General features: G+C 37.3%; 1 protein-coding gene across 5 annotated transcripts; it reads left to right on the forward strand.

The window, feature by feature from the left end:
- The first annotated feature begins 1,959 nt into the window (after window positions 1-1,959).
- On the forward strand, window positions 1,960-16,425 carry GPR85 (G protein-coupled receptor 85). 5 transcript variants are annotated; one of them, XM_032401735.1, is made up of 3 exons: window positions 1,960-2,142; window positions 2,280-2,421; window positions 3,531-11,083. In XM_032401735.1, the coding sequence occupies exon 3, from the start codon at window positions 3,698-3,700 to the stop codon at window positions 4,808-4,810; it is 1,113 nt and encodes a 370-aa protein (XP_032257626.1). In that variant the 5' UTR covers window positions 1,960-2,142; window positions 2,280-2,421; window positions 3,531-3,697; the 3' UTR covers window positions 4,811-11,083. The 5 variants fall into 5 exon arrangements, 4 of the variants coding, with proteins under 4 accessions (XP_032257626.1, XP_032257627.1, XP_032257628.1 ...); XM_032401736.1 differs by having other exon boundaries at window positions 2,304-2,421; XM_032401737.1 differs by having other exon boundaries at window positions 2,307-2,421.
- The last annotated feature ends 442 nt before the right edge of the window (window positions 16,426-16,867 follow it).

Raw genomic sequence — 16,867 nt, forward strand, 5'->3', positions numbered from 1 at the left:
ATGCCTCACAACCTGGCAGTGAAGTCACCCTTTTAATTTACTTTTAAATAGCTTTTCCCTAATTCATCTGGCCAATCATGAATCTTCAGTAAACTTATTTAAATCTCTTATTCTATAGATTTTTTAACTGTAAAATTTCAGGAAGTAATAACTCTTTGCAAAGTACATTGAGACCCTAATTGGGAAGTAAAACAGAACAAATTGAATTGATTTGTAGTTTCACAAAAATGAACTTGACATTTCACTTAGAATTTGTAAAACATCATAACAGTTTTGAGATCCTCTGAATTTATTTGTTTTGCAAAGAAGTGGAATGTCTCACTTGAATGGAAATGCCCTCAAGTTACTTCTAGTATTGCTGTAGGATTGATTTTTCTAGGTTAAGGGAATGCAAAAGTTAGGTGTTTTATATGTATTCTTTTTTTTTTTTTTTTTTAACAAATCATTATCTATCTTTTAAATGGGTTTAAGACATCCAAAACAAATCAGGAAAAAGGAACATCATTTCAGTATTACCAACATAAGGCTTTGTGTAATGACTGTGACACCATGACAGTGAAGTATTCATTTTTAAGCTTTAAACAGAGAAAGCTTTACCTCAGTGTGTCCAATAGAAATACAATATGTAAATTAACCCATATTATCTGTATGCTGATTGGCTTGAGTTCCCCCGAATGTCACAATCTCACCACCCAGCAATGAGGTATTTTACTGCTGTCTGGAGATCAAATTATTACTGTAGAGAAGATCTTTATTTTTTCTGTTTCATTAACAGATTATTATAAAGCAATAAGCATGCAGGAGGAGAAGCAGACGTTTTACATTGGGAATTAATGAAAGCATGTCTGCTCGTTTTTTGGAGGTGGGGAGTTGTTTAAAATCTTATACCATCCCCACAAACAAAACTCTTCGGAAATGGTAAAATAAGGAAATGCATGATTCCAGAGGCATCCCTAAGCACCCAGTTGTCAGGCTATGTGGTGTCTTGTGATATCATCGGACCTTTTGGATGGGTGTAAGTTTTATGAATTCGTTATATTCCTAGTATTTTTCTTCTGTAAAAACAGAGGGGGAGGGAAAGGAAACTCACACACAACCGCTTTAACATTACCAATGTACCGGTCAGCCGTACTGGCAAGAAGGAAAAAGAAAGGCTGTTGCTCTGTGGGGTGGAATGTGAGGAATAGTCATTTAAAATTTTTGTAAGCCTGATTCTATAGTCATATTCGTTAAGGTAAAATGGATTTAAATCATTTTGCAGTTGTCCTCTGAACTTAGCTTCTCCCTACTTAACACATATTTGCGTGCATTTGAGAATTGAAGATGACTAACAAAGACAAGGCTGCCCTAACCTGCTTTCCCTCCTTCCCCATTGACAAGATTTTTCGTGACTGCGCTCTTTAAAAAATACATATTTAAATTTTTTCTTTCTTCCTTCCTTCTTTCTTTCTTTCTTTCTTTCTTTCATCTTTCTTTCTTTCTTTCTTTTCTTTTTCTTTCCTTCCCCCCTCCCACCTAACCTGCAAATGCAAAGGTCAGCTGGGGAAATCATTAAAAAGGAAATCTAAAAGAAGCTTCCAATGCATTGGACCACCCTAAAAGAGAAAGGAAGGAAATGTTCGGGGAAGGCTAGGGTTCCGGGAAGCTGAAGAGGGGGCGAGCGCCCCCGACACCGTGGCTTCTCCTGGCGCTGCCCTAAGGGAAGAGGATGGGCCTGAGGTCCTGAAAAAGCCTTTCCGAGCCCCCACTTCAGATGTGGGGAGGGAAAAGTTCAGAAGCAGCCAGAAAGGGACAAAAACCTAATTTTGCCACCTCAACAGGACAGGATATTCAATAAGCCCTGCCAGCTCTGGAAACGGGTCGAGGCTCCTGTTGGCTCCACAGAGGCTGAAGCAGCCCTCGCCGCCGCCCTCGCCGCCGCCGCCGCCGCCGCCGCCGCCGCGGCGGCGGCCCCTGCGTTACTGGGGGAGACGGTGCCGCTGCGACAGGGGAGGACGCGGCTGGAGCTCAAGGAGGCTCCAGCGCGCAGGCGCCGCCGAGCCCTGCCTGGATGCTCAGTCAAGGCACTAAGGCAAAAAAAAAAAAATCAGCAATTTATAGAAAGAAGAAGCTATAGTCTGTCGGGATATCCAACGCCAACAGGTAGGAGGATATACTCTCGGTTAAGTTTGGGGGGAGGGGGGCGCACAGTGTTGATGAAACTGCAGGTTCACCGGCACCGAGCCCTCCCTGAGGTTTTTTGTTTTTTGTTTTTTTGACAATAAACTGCATAATGGAAGTACATTCAGACAATGCATCTTCAGTAGGGCTTATTGAGAGCTCCATTTCTGGAAAGCGTTGCAAGACTGAGGAATATCAGACTGCGAATCACCGGGAACAGTTCCCTTGCAGCACAGAAGCAATCTCTCTCCCCATCTTCGCGTATGTAATGCATGTCTCTCTCCCCCTCCCCCTCCTCCACCCCACATTATAAATCCAGGGGTGGCGGATTTCAGGTTTCGTAATGTTGCATGATGTGATCGGTATTTACCCGGGGATGTACCGGTGGGGAAATTAAAATCATCGAACGCAGTTTTGCCTGGGCTTCCATCAGCATATTCCGGGCTAGCGAGAAGTGGCAAAGGAAACATGCTTCGTGGGAATAACAGAAGAAGCAGATTTTCCTGGTGTGGCTCTCAGGCACCCAGGACACAATGTGCATTTTGTTTTAAAATGAAGCCACTTGCGATTTGCAGCAAAGATTATCAGTGTAAATAGGAAAGGCTTAATTGCCCAAGAAACACAGGTTCATGTTAAATTCATTTGAATCCAGGCAGCCAAGGTTTACAAATGGAAGTGCATTATTCCTCTGGGTGTGTTTCCCTGGCCAATATTTACATTAACCGTTTTTAATAATCATGTGGGTTTAAAGGAGAAAAGATTTACCAAAAATGGGGGGTAGGGTGGGGAGGGAAAGACAAAAGATTAAATCAAATCGAATCCTGGATAAGTTCCTATTAATTTCAAAGTCTAATGTTCAAACTGTGCTTTAAGATGAATCAACAAATACTCTTCTTATAATATGCAGCATGAATAAGTGGCACTTGAGTTAAAAGACATATTTTGCAAGGGCTCTTTGGATCCATATCTGCAGGAAAGCTGCCTGTAAAACACTGACAGATACTAACAGAACTCAAATAAATGTAGGGAGTCTCGTCTCTGTCTCCTATCAGCAATCTTGTAGATTCCATTGTAACATTAGTGATTAACTCCTGGACTGGCATATTTTATGATTGTGGAACATTTCATTCCTTCTGTCCTAAAGGTACCCAATCAAATTTATGTTCTCCAAAATAGGGACATCTTAAAATTCATCTAGTTCAGAAAACTAAACAAGCCATTTTTCTGAAATCTCAAACAAATACTAAAGCAAATAATATTATTCAAAATTAAAACTTTATTTGCTTCCCCGTAAATGAACAGCTTTATGTTAGCACTGCCTGACATCATTACTTGTTAACTTAAGAACTGATAGCTCATTTTTTTTCCAGATATTCTGATGGCAAATCAAATGGAAGAAAAGAGGAAGCATGACTGCAGATCGCATCAGTTCTCTTTGTGGATTACATTTTCAGTAAAATGTATGGATCTATCTTTTCCTTCTTATATCTAGATCATGAGACTTGACTGAGGCTGTATCTTTATCCTCCATCCATCTATGGCGAACTATAGCCATGCAGCTGACAACATTTTGCAAAATCTCTCTCCTCTAACAGCCTTTCTGAAACTGACTTCCTTGGGTTTCATAATAGGAGTCAGTGTGGTGGGCAACCTTCTGATCTCCATTTTGCTAGTGAAAGATAAGACCTTGCATAGAGCACCTTACTACTTCCTGTTGGATCTTTGCTGTTCAGATATCCTCAGATCTGCAATTTGTTTCCCATTTGTATTCAACTCTGTCAAAAATGGCTCCACCTGGACTTATGGGACTCTGACTTGCAAAGTGATTGCCTTTCTGGGGGTTTTGTCCTGTTTCCACACTGCTTTCATGCTCTTCTGCATCAGCGTCACCAGATACTTAGCTATCGCCCATCACCGCTTCTATACAAAGAGGCTGACCTTTTGGACGTGTCTGGCTGTGATCTGCATGGTGTGGACTCTGTCTGTGGCCATGGCATTCCCCCCAGTTTTAGATGTGGGCACTTACTCATTCATTAGGGAGGAAGATCAATGTACCTTCCAACACCGCTCCTTCAGGGCTAATGATTCCTTAGGATTTATGCTGCTCCTTGCTCTCATCCTCCTAGCCACACAGCTTGTCTACCTCAAGCTGATTTTTTTTGTCCACGACCGAAGGAAAATGAAGCCAGTCCAGTTTGTAGCAGCAGTCAGCCAGAACTGGACTTTTCATGGCCCTGGCGCCAGTGGCCAGGCAGCTGCCAATTGGCTAGCAGGATTTGGAAGGGGTCCCACACCACCCACCTTGCTGGGCATCCGGCAAAATGCAAACACCACGGGCAGAAGAAGGCTCTTGGTCCTAGATGAGTTCAAAATGGAGAAAAGAATCAGCAGAATGTTCTATATAATGACTTTTCTCTTCCTAACCTTGTGGGGCCCATACCTGGTGGCCTGTTATTGGAGAGTTTTTGCAAGAGGGCCTGTAGTACCAGGGGGATTTCTAACAGCCGCTGTCTGGATGAGTTTTGCCCAAGCAGGAATCAATCCTTTTGTCTGCATTTTCTCCAACAGGGAGCTGAGGCGCTGTTTCAGCACAACCCTCCTTTACTGCAGAAAATCCAGGTTACCAAGGGAACCTTACTGTGTTATATGAAGGAGCATCTGGAAATCTTTAGCCTTGTGAAACACTAACCTTCTCTGCTAAGCAATCGTGGCCTGTAGCCATATCTTGAGAAGAAAATCAAGAATGGGATCAGCGGTTATAAGGATTTGGGCAACATTCTGCAGTCTTTGCAATAGTTCACCTATAATCCTATTTTAAATCTCAGAGTGATCCTGCTGACTGCTGGCGAAGGTTTGTAATTAAGAAAGGACTGAACCACTGCCCTAAGTTTCTTTATGTGGTTGAAAACTAGATAATGAAAGTAGCAGGTGCTAAGTATCAGTGCTAAATGCTGTGTATATCACTACTTATGAAAAAAAAAACATCAAAAAAACAATTAGCATTGGACATCTTAATAAATTAAGTTGACATGAGGTAAATGTGTTGATAAAAACTAATTTTAGAAGTTTGAAGACTTTAAAACATTTCATACTATTATTGTTTTGCAAAGACTAAAATATTTGGGGACTTAAAGTACTGTAATCCACTAAAGATGTGCCATGAATTATTGGATTATCACACTTTTAAAAATTCGCCTTGTAAGTTTGGGGAGCATTCCAAAGCAGTATATTGGTTCCAATTAGAGTTTACTCTTTTTTTTTTTTTTTTGTATTAATACATTACTATTTCTAAATACCACTTTCCTTACCTACTAGTGAAATTGCTAGCATCGATCTGTATTATGTGGTTTTTGTTGATTTGGTATAAAGTTTTTCCAATTCATTTATATTTTACAAATGCTAGATATTGGTCTGGGAGGCAACATTAATGGTACCAACTGATCACAACTGAGCAGTTCTAATAATGCAGAATAAACACATGTTGCCTTAAAGGGTTATCTAGTATCTTTCATCTTATTTAGCATTGGAGCAAATAGGGGCAATCGAATTAGTAACTGGTCATGGTCATGCATCTGGAAGTGCATGGACGATCATTTAATACTCTTTTTCCTTTTTCCTCACATGGTTTGAAAATTAAGGTGCACATCACTGGGATAATGAGAATTTCTTCTGAGGTGTGCTACCCATTCTAGTGTGTTCTAAGAAGCAGGCAGTTGATGTATGTTTATATTTTAAATCAGCTGTCAAAGGGAGACCACAGCCTTAGTATGACATCCTGCACAATTTGTGAAGCATTTATTCTACCGAAGGCACAGTCTTGTTTATACTTTCTGCACATTCAGTGTATTGGTCGTTTAAATTATTTCAGTTTTAACTTGTGAAAGCTTATAATATGATTTCTGGTATTTTAGAAATACATTAGAGTCTGTGAGTCTCATTCTTTAAGATACAGATGTGTGAATTTCAATATAAAGTTGCATTTGCCAAAATTTACCCGTGTAGCCTGTTACTTTTCTTGGAATAAATTTTACATTTTTGGCAATTAACAATTTCTTTTGACCTGGGAGGCAAGCACAAAGTAGGAAGACTAGCTTTATTATGGTTTTGCTTTTTTATTTTTGTAGCTACTATGTTTTGGAACTGGAAATGCACGAATGATAGGGAGCTTAAAGCTGATAAACTGACAATATTATCTACAAAAGCATTATTTGGTAGCTTATCATAATTATTTCTCTATTTATTCTTACAAGCCAGTAACGTTTAGAGATACATACCTGCTTAGTTGATTGGTTCAGAATTTTGATATAAATACCACATTTTAATTTGGAGCATTGCAGAAATTTTGGATTCTAAATATATAACATCTAAGAAGAATGGTTTATGATAATATTATGACAAAACCAGAAAAGTTATTGTTTTTGTTTTCCATTGTTTTCATTTGTGTTATTTTTGTTTGGTTTGGTTTGGTTTGGTACTTGAAAAATAAGATTAGGAATCTAATGGAACAGAATTCTTTATTTCTACAGTACTTCTGTAAAGAGAATATCAATATAAATATAAATAAGGAAAAACAAATCACTGGAATGTCTCAATTATATATGCAACTATTCAGTTTTGCTCATATGAGGACAGCTCAAGCCATGATTTAGTGAGCGCTGTGTTTGACCTCATTTTACTTTATACCAAAGTTGATTGGATCTGAGACAAAGTTTAATGTACAACAGGAGTTGAATCTAGCAATAAAGGCCCCTTGTTGATACTAAAATCATTATCCAAAATGCAATAAAGGAAACGTTATCAAAAGGTATTCTGATAACATTGTTTCCAACTCAAAAAAAAAGTTATAGTAGAGGCGTAATTACAATGATTATATTTATAGAGAACTTTGCTTAGACGTTCAGATATCACCAGCAATCAGTGGAACATTCAGCGATTGTCTTGCAGCCAGAGATCAGCTATTATCAACACTAACCTCCATAACATAGACAAGAAAACTGAGGCATAGATTGAAGGTGGGGGATTGAGGAGTCAAGAGCAAGAGCCAAGTGAGATTGCCTGACCTCACCTAGCTATTTGGAATAACAGATTCCAACAGCTTTGGTAAGTGATCAGTGAATAATGCAGAGCCATCGTGACTTTTATTTAAGCTTCCTTTTGACTAACTTGGCATTTCAGGTCAAGGGGCAAGCACTGGGTGAGATACATCCCCAGTTAATCGATGCCATTTGTAAGTCAATGAGTAATGGTAGCAATCCTGTAAAAGTCTGCTTCTGTGTCTTAATGACCAAATCACATTATCTATTTTGGCACCCATTCCAATATTCAATATTTAAAAACAGTTGGTAACTAATTCAACGTGAAAATGTTAATAATTTTCAACCCCTGAAAATATTCCCACTGGCGAGTCTAACTTCCCTGGTGAGTCTAACTTCCCCATCCCATTATCAATAATAATGTGTCCCTCCTGGACTAATTACACCTGAGCTGAACAGTCTTTAAATTGTTTTCCTTAATAGTGATGATATGTTTGCATGGATGTGTCTATACGACCTCATCTGGTTCCTTTGGTGCACAGTGGATTTATTTGTGAGATGCCTGGCTGGAACTAGGCATTCAGTCTGACTGTGGAATCCTATGCAGCTATTAACTGAGGCAAAAGGAGGTGAGTAACTTGCCCAGTTTCCCACAGAGTCCCCATTTAAATAACATAAATTTAACCATACTAATTAGAAAAAAATTATTTCTAGGAAAACCTATTGACTGAATCACCTTCTTCAAGTGTTAGCTGGTTGGATTTCAATACCAGCATTTTTCAGAGGTTAGATGATTTGTCATTGCTAACACGTGGATATGGCCACTTATCCATTTATCTCTACCTCCATGACTGCTACTTGAATTGCTTATTAATTTATTTATTCATTCAACAAATATGTATTGGGCCCTGGGGCTTGGTGCTGCGAGCACAGTGGAAAACAAGACAGGACAGTCTCTCATGAAGATTTCTTAGTCTAGTGGGAACGACAATTAAATATGTAGTAGCAACGAGTTACAAGTGTTACGATAGTAAACATTTCTAAGATGGACTTGGTATTAATGGCCATAAATGGACTGTTCTCCCATTTTTCCTTCGGTGCCTTACCTCATATCTTTTCCCAGTATGCCTTGGGATCTTTTATATATCATATTGCCTCAATTCAGAAGGAACCTCCCGTTCTGCTCACACTTCATTTAGATGAATCACCACGTTAGATTTGGGAACCGAAGTTCCCATGTTGTTAATGCTATACACAAAATAACAGCAAAATCTGAGTGTTAAAATCACCCCATGTCCTGACTGTCCATGTCTACATGAGAGATATTTCAGTTCCTTCAAGAAACTTGGAGGTGTCTTTTCTTACATACTCATACCTTCCTACAAAGTAGCATGAGAATGCCTGGGTAAAGTGTCATCAAAGAAGGCACTAAGAAGCCAACTCCTGGTGTCCTCCCATGCTGCTCAAGCAAAGATGGGAATAACCTGTGCAACAGGGTGCATATCTTTTACTGTTAAAGCATGCCACTGCGAAGTTTTTAATGCCCCTTTTTGTAGACACCGTAAAACTCCCTAAGCCCATAATCTGAAAGGTTTGTTTGGCCTCTAAAATTTATTTCTATTGCAAATACGATTAAAGATCTTTACAATTATAGAGACATATTTCTTTTCAGCTAAGCCATGTAATAGTTGTGTTGCAACGGGGATTACTATAGGACAGTTTGTAAACAGAACCAAAACTTCACTTCTGTGTGTTCACCATTAGATAAATTTATTTTGTTCCATTTTTTTATTTTACTCCACATTGTTATCCAAACAAACAAAAACCAGTTTATATTGATTCCATATTAAAAAGAAAAGAAAGAAAATAAGATGATAAATGTTAATGTTTCAAATACTGGTTAAACACATTATTCAAGGTAGATTGTTGCCAGAATTGTGGGTTATTTACAATTCCCAAACCTCGTGAGTTTATTCTTCTATGTAAACATACATCATTTTCATGTTTGTGACTATTCACTTCTAAATGTTTTGAATGGAAATTGCAGGGTCTACTAGGATAATTGTTTATTGTTGACTTTTTTTTTTTATTGTTGTCAAATCTGGGCATGCTAGTGTTCTGTGACTTCCCCAATTTCCTCAGAAACTCTTTTTTACACCGTATTAAAATGATAGAATTGCTTCATTTTGAGGCACAAGCTCATAATTAGGCTCATAATTGACTGGATTTTTTTTTTGCCATTAGTCAAACAGTCAAATAAGTTATGGTTATTGAGAACTCGAGCAACAGAGGGACTTTTTTTTTTTGGCTGTTGGCCTTATACTAAAAAATATATTAAGACCAAGAGGCTTTAACTTTATAAAAGGATTATATAAATAAGACCTGATTTTTAAAATGGAAAAGGAGCTTTTATAGCATCTCCTTTTGCCAAGGGGATGATGTCCATGAGTTACGCAAACCCTGTGGATTAAAAGGCTTTTAAAGCCAGTTTTCCTCCCACCAGATCAGGCAGTTAATACAAGGGCTGGAATCCTATAAAAGCCCTGGAAGAAAGCAAAGAGAATGTGTTTACCTCTGAGTGATTGTAGAAAAAGGCCTCAAAAATGCCACAGATGGTGTGGGGCTTGGAGTTATTCACACCTGACATTCACAACCAGCTCCTAGTTCCTTTTGGGGCCACTGGACAACATCATCCTCAGAAAGACACAAGTTTTCAAGCTTGGCTTGGAGGCAAAAAGCAGTTTCTTTTTTTTTTTTTTTTTTTCCCCTCTGTGTGTTTAGAAAAATAATAGATTCTTGACACAAATATTAAAATTGATATTGTAATGTACATCTCGGTTTATGGGGTTTTGAATAGACAATAAAAAAACGTTTAACCAATATGGGTATTCAAGATCATGGGATGAGGAAGTAACTTATTATAATACTTGGAAAAATGTATTATAATATTAAAAAACTTTAAAGCTGAATTGACAGTCGAACTTCAACTAACTTAAAGTTAATTAGTTGTTTCTTTTCATAGCTTTAAGAAAGAAAAATCTGACTAGATGAAGGAAGAAGAGTTTGTCTGTTTCTCCTCCATCAGGGGAAAAATATGTTGAATTGAGAGAATTCATTTTCTCTAGGGAAAAAAGGAATTTAGGTCATTTTTAGTAAGCATTTTCCTTAGACATAATTCAATTCAACAATAGTTTATTGTGTGCCTGCAACACATATGATCTTGGGCAAGTTACTTAACTTTTCTATGCTTCATCAAGAAAAAGGAGATGATAGTACAAATGTCCTGGGGTTATTGAGAGGATTCAGTGAGTGCATCCTTGCGAAGCCCTTAGGAGAGAGTCTGGCATCTTAAATAAATTTTACTTTTTACCGGCTCTCTCACAGCTCACCATCTAGCAGCAGAGATACAAACAAATTATGAGACAATGTGATAAGTGCTGTGAGAGACTAGCGTTAAAGAAACACAGACAAGCAATTAACTCTGTGAAGATGGCAGAAGGAAGGTGAGACAGGAAATGTGGCAACTGAACTCAGTCTTGAAGGATCATTTTAATTTCATCTGCCTGACAAAGTTGGGAAAGCCATTGCAGACAGAGGAAATGATAAAATGAGCAAAAGGCAAAGAGATTCTGGAGCTCATGATGTGTTCAACATAGGAATTCACTAATCAGAGAAATTTAATGTTGTGTGGCTGGAGCTTAGGTCCCTGCAAGGGTAGGGGCAATGTGGTACAGAGGTTCAAAAGCACAAGACTTGAAAGTTTAAGTCCTTATTCTGTCCTTAATTTACTAGCTTTATGATTTTGAACAAGTTAATTAAACTCTTTGAGTCTCAATTTGCTTATCTGGCATGGCAGGGGTGGGGGTGGTAAGTCGTAGCAATCATTACTTTTAAAGTGTTGCTTGAAGATTTCATGAGATAATATAATAAAAATAGATCGAATAGGGGTGTCTGGCTGGCTCAGTCGGTGGAGCGTGCAACTCTTGATCTGGGGTTATGAGTTCAAGCCCCATGTTGGGTATAAAGATTACTTAAAAATAAAATCTTAAAAAAGTAGATAAAATAACGATAACGAACGATTATTAAGTACTTACTACGTGCCAAAGATTGTTCTAAACACTTTTCATATATTAGCTCGTTTGGTTTTCACAATGAGTAGATGCTATTATGATCCATACTTTATAAATGAAGAAACTGAAGCCCAGAGAAGTTAAGTCACGGACACAAGTTAGTACTAGGCAAACATGGATGTAAAGCACTTAGCACAGTACCCAGGCCGGAGTGAGCGTTCTATAAATGTTGGCTTTTGTTGCTGCTGCTACTGTGGATTTCCACACAATCACTGGGAAGGTCAGAGACTGACTAATGGGAGCTGAAGTTACAGCCCAAACAGAGCGGCAGCCTCAGACCGTAGCTTCACCTTGCTCTTCCCCCATTTTCCCACCGAGAATCTAGAGGAAGCGAAGAACAGTAGTTGACTGCTTACACAGAGGATCATATTACTGCAGAAATAGGAGAATCCATCTCATCTTTCAAATGACTTTTTAGAAGGACATTGCTCAAATTACATCACTCAGGTTTTCAAAGTGGGAGACCCAACTCATGCTGCGTGGAGAACTTCTCCTAGACCTGGCTCATATTCTCCAGTCCTAAATCGGTTTGGTACCTGTCTACACTAACTGGAGATTTTAAGTGGATGATTACCGCAGGCTGGGGAAAAGCCTTTCATGGAGTCTCGCTTTGTGTCAAGTGGTCAAGTCTCCCTTTAAAGATCGACCTTCTAGGATGACCATTCCCAGCCGTTTTCCAACTACCAACATTTAAATTTCCCTATTCTGAAACCTCTCCAGAGGCTTCTGTAGCCTCTAACTATTGACTATTGACTATTCTCTAACTATTGACTCATAGTCCGTTGTTTACACACCTGGCCATCCTTCACTGCATTTTTTAAAGCTGTTGCTTTGCCCGCTTGAACTCCCCCCTACATTCATCCCAACTGAGCTTCAGTCTTTTTATTTGACCTCTTACTTTACCAGTAATTTTACCAAAGTGATTTCATCTACTAAAGTAACAGATGCTGTCAGCCCCCTACTCCAGTTTGGTGCTGTTTGCAGTCTCGGTAAACATAGTTTTTATTTAATTATCTTGTGTAGCTTGAAAAAGAAAAAGGGTGCCAGCCTGGGTGTCAGGAGCTAAGCTGCTGACCAGCTACAGGCTGCAGTCAATTCACTTGACCTCTTAGTTCCCTCAACTGTATAATGAAGGCATTGATCTCTAAAGTTCCTCCAGCTTGGAAAAATCTATGGTTTGTCCATCTGGGTCACTGATACCCTAAGGATGTTAATGACATGGTTATTTCTAACAAACATAGCTTCCCCACGGATGACCCGTGGTCCACGGAGAGCCACTTGCCATGTAAAATATTTCAACGAACCAGGATCATACTTAAGCCGTTGTAGGCCCAACCTGAACCCAGCTTGTTGACATCAACACTAGAGACCATCTATAGCATATTAAAGTACTCTTTCACAGGGCTCTTGCTTTATTCATAATAGCATTTTCAATTTTAATCAGACAGACTTGATGCTCTGCTTTCATTTCAAATAATCAAATTATAGATATTTGGGCCCTGTTATTCCTTTTTATGTTCTATTCTTAATTATAAATAATTCATGGATTTCTTTTAAAGGGCACCAAATTTATTTCAAGTTCCTGTAGCAAATATATGAAACATAAAATTTAGGAAGATATTTTAGTACCTCCACAGTTTGTAATTATAGAATGATCCATCTTTGAATAGATATTTAAGAAGCATCTACTGTGTACAAGGAGTTGTACTGGATGCTTAATAAATCTTGTTATTGAATCTGGTTTGGCTGAGGTTTTAGTCTTAAAGACTTGTAAAATGAACACAAATCTGGTTTTCTTTTTGCAGTTGTTCTTGTTATGCTTTACATGCACGAAGACTTTGGTTTTTAAATTCCACCCAGTACAAAAGTGTTTTCCTATTATTTTTAATCACACCCTACGCTTAGATTTAAATGGTTATAATTAATGGTGCATTTTTATTTACAATTTCTGATTTGCAGCAACAAAACTATTTAGTTACCATAAAACACCCTTTTTAAATATATTTTGAGTCTCGTGGCTTGTTGACTTTTAAGAGAATGAACTGGAAAAGATAACATTCTTATCATGGTAGTAACTCTTTCGCTACTAATAAAGAATTTGGTAGGTAATATGGGGAAAATATTCATGCATCCTAGAATTCATAATTCAAGGAAACAAAGGTTCCCATGTTTACGTGGCTCTGATACACTCAGAGTGCGTTGGAAATTCTGTACAGTTATTGCATCGGTGCTTTTCGATATGATGCCACTCAGTTCCCTGATGCAGAAAGAACCTGTGTTCTTCTCAGTGGTGCTATTATTTGTTATGCCTGGAAGGTCTTGAGCATTTTCTGCAGTGCCAGAGCTCCAGTGCTTTGTATTTCCATCATGGGCATGAGAAAATGTCATTTTCAAGAAGAAAAAAATGAGAGAGAAAGACATTTTTCTAGTGTGTTGAGTTTTGCTAGAGAATATTTGCTCTCTGTTGTAATTTTAAGACAGACTTAAATTGTATGTACATGATAAAATATCCTCATAAATATTCAACTAAGAACTATTCTGTTTTCAACCAACTAAAACTATACTTATATTGATATTAATGGTCAATTATAGAGTGTTCATTATAATGTACAGAGGGGAAATACAAAGGAAATTACAGACTTAACTTCCTCCTTAGATGTTTCTGTATGGCAGAAGACTGTTAAATACATTTCTTCATTAGTAGCAGAAACCAAGATACAGTAGGACATATGTATGTAATGACCAAAGAGAAGTCACATAAAGAATTGAGAGGGATGGGTAAGGTGGTTCCAGGGATGGGAACAACTGACACCAGAAAAAAAAATTTCATTAATAAGAAAGTTTGAGAGGTTTGAAAGTCATAGGAAGAAAGAATGGGGCTAATATTTTAAGTGGTTTAGAAATTGACCCCACTATTTAAGAACCTGCAACGTCTCTCTATTGTGTACATAAGATCAAATTCAAAACTCTTTATGAAGACCTTTTATGATAAAGCAATGCTCTCATCTATCTATATTCTTCTCTCATTCTTTTCCATTTTACATTCCTTATCAATGCCACATAAATACACACAGACACCTCTCCCAATATACAGGCACATACTTCCACCACAAGATATCCGACTCAATCCATAGGTCCACTCAAGCTTCACCTTTGATCACTTTGACCCACATTAATTTCTCGTTTATCTGCATGCCTCGATCATATTTAATCTGTGTGTGGTTTTACTTGATATAATGGTGTTCTCTGACTGCTTCAGATTTCTCTAGTAAGATTGTAAGCTCATGGGCCTTGTCATCTATTTTCTACCCCCACAAAGAACCCTATCTTACTACTAGGCAATTAATAAAATGCTTAAAAAGTAGAAATATTATTTACATAAAAGAACATAAGAGAAAAATCTTACTTTTAGAAATTTTTTATTAGAAATCTCTTTGTCCTTGTCCAAGTTGAGATGTTAATTCAAATGTTATTTCCAAAACAGGAAGAGAGAGAGAGAATCTATAATCAAAATCTAGATAATCTGGCCCTTTCCTTTGTAAGTGGATATACTATTAATCTAAAAGCCAATGAACTTTAAAGTTTTCTTTAGTGGTGATGAATTTTGAACTATTCGCACTTTCTCACTTGTCTTCCTTGTGATCAGTTTTACACAAATGGCCCATATAATCAGAAAGGCTATGTGATGTTTTATTTATATAGCTCAGCAATTTTAATATAAACATGCTAAGCAATATTGAACCTATATCTGCACATTTTTAAAAAGATTTTCTTCATTTATTTGAGAGAAAAAGAGCACGTGCGCGTGTGCGTATGGCGGGGGAGGGAAGGCACAGAGGGAGAGGGAGAGGGAGAAGCAGAACCCCTGTTTAGCAAGGAGCCTGATGCCGGGGAGGGAGCCAAAGGCAAACGCTTAACTAACTGAACCACCCAGATGCCCCTATATCTGCAAATTTTTAAAGACATTTTTATTTTGAAATATTCTTCACATTGGACAATATTCACAGCTGAACATATTGTATTAATCAAGGATATCTCTTAATCTATGCTTCAGTAAGGATTTAAATTAGAATCTGATAGATAACTCATCACAACTTTAAAAACATCATCATTTCGAAATTACTTAAAGTGTAATGAAATTTTTTTTCAAGACACACTAATCTAATGCATTTTACATCACTAAGAACAAGATCAAGAACAAGAGTTAGGCTTATCAAGTGCAAATAAATATTGTTTTAACATTGGTATACTTCCTCAATAATTAAAATAAACTTGTAAAATGTATTCTAGAGTAACCTAATTTTTATCAGGTTATTCAAATGCAGTGATTATAAATCTTTCTGAAAATCCTTTAAGAATATAACCCTATAATTTTACTTCTATTTTTATGTGCTAAGAATATTAACCTTCTAATAGCAACTGAATTTTTAATGTATATTCAAGTATACTTTAGAATAATTTTGTTTCATTTCAAATGTATAATAGGCTGTTAACAATAACATAAATGTTGTTGAATTTGGTGTGTGAGGGCACCTATTTTGTTAAATTATTGTTATAATGATCATAGTTATTTTAAATCAAAATAAATGAGGGCAATTTGTGTGTCAGTTGGACATAGGAGTAAGAGAGCCTTTAAATCTCATTAGCTTCTCAGAGAAATTAATACTCTGGGTATTTATCAGTGATAAATAAAACTGAATGACTACATTTCTTGATTTATAATTATTTAAGAAAAAGAAAAAATTGGGCATATGTCTACATAAGCCCATTTCTACAACTCGTACTTAAAAAAAAAAACAAAACTAAAACCTTTAGTTTAAAGTTTCTTTTGAGAGTTAAATAATTCTAAGAGTCAGAGACAAATAATTATAACCCTTTATTTTATTAACCCAGAATAACCAAAAGTTATGTTTTTCTCTTTTCAGCTAATCGAATGTGGCTTGTGGTTTATTTCTTAAGGAGGGATCATAAAAAAGAATGTTTTAATTATTGTAAGTCAGTTTTCAAGAGAATTCATTCATTTATTCATTCATTCAACAAATGCTTATGTACCACCTACTATGTTCCACTCTACATGTTCAGTGCAATGATATAATAATGAATAAAACACAAACACAGTATCTGTTTCATATAGAACACTTTATAAATATGTAGTAGTTTTTATACATATTTTCTTAATCTGAAAATTTGATTATCTCAACTCCAAAAAGAATTTTACCACTTAAAAATTATTGCCATAACTAATGTTTTCACCCTCATTTTTAAAAATGATTTTATTTATTTATTTGAGAGAGAGAGAGCAGAAGCAGGGGGGAGCGGCAGAGGGAGAGGGAGAAGCAGACTCCCCACTGAGCAGGGAGCCTGACGCGGGGCTCGATCCCAGGACCCCAAGATCATCACCCAAGCCGAAGGCAAACACTGAACCCACTGAGCCACCCAGGCGCCTCTCACCCTCACTTTTAAATGTTAATGATTAAAGAAAACAAAATCATCCCATAGATTCATACCCGAAGTAGCTTATTTCCCAAATCAGAAAAGCAAATG

The sequence above is a fragment of the Phoca vitulina genome, unplaced genomic scaffold (assembly GCF_004348235.1).
Source record: "Phoca vitulina isolate PV1807 unplaced genomic scaffold, GSC_HSeal_1.0 scaffold4, whole genome shotgun sequence".
Lineage (NCBI taxonomy): Eukaryota > Metazoa > Chordata > Mammalia > Carnivora > Phocidae > Phoca > Phoca vitulina.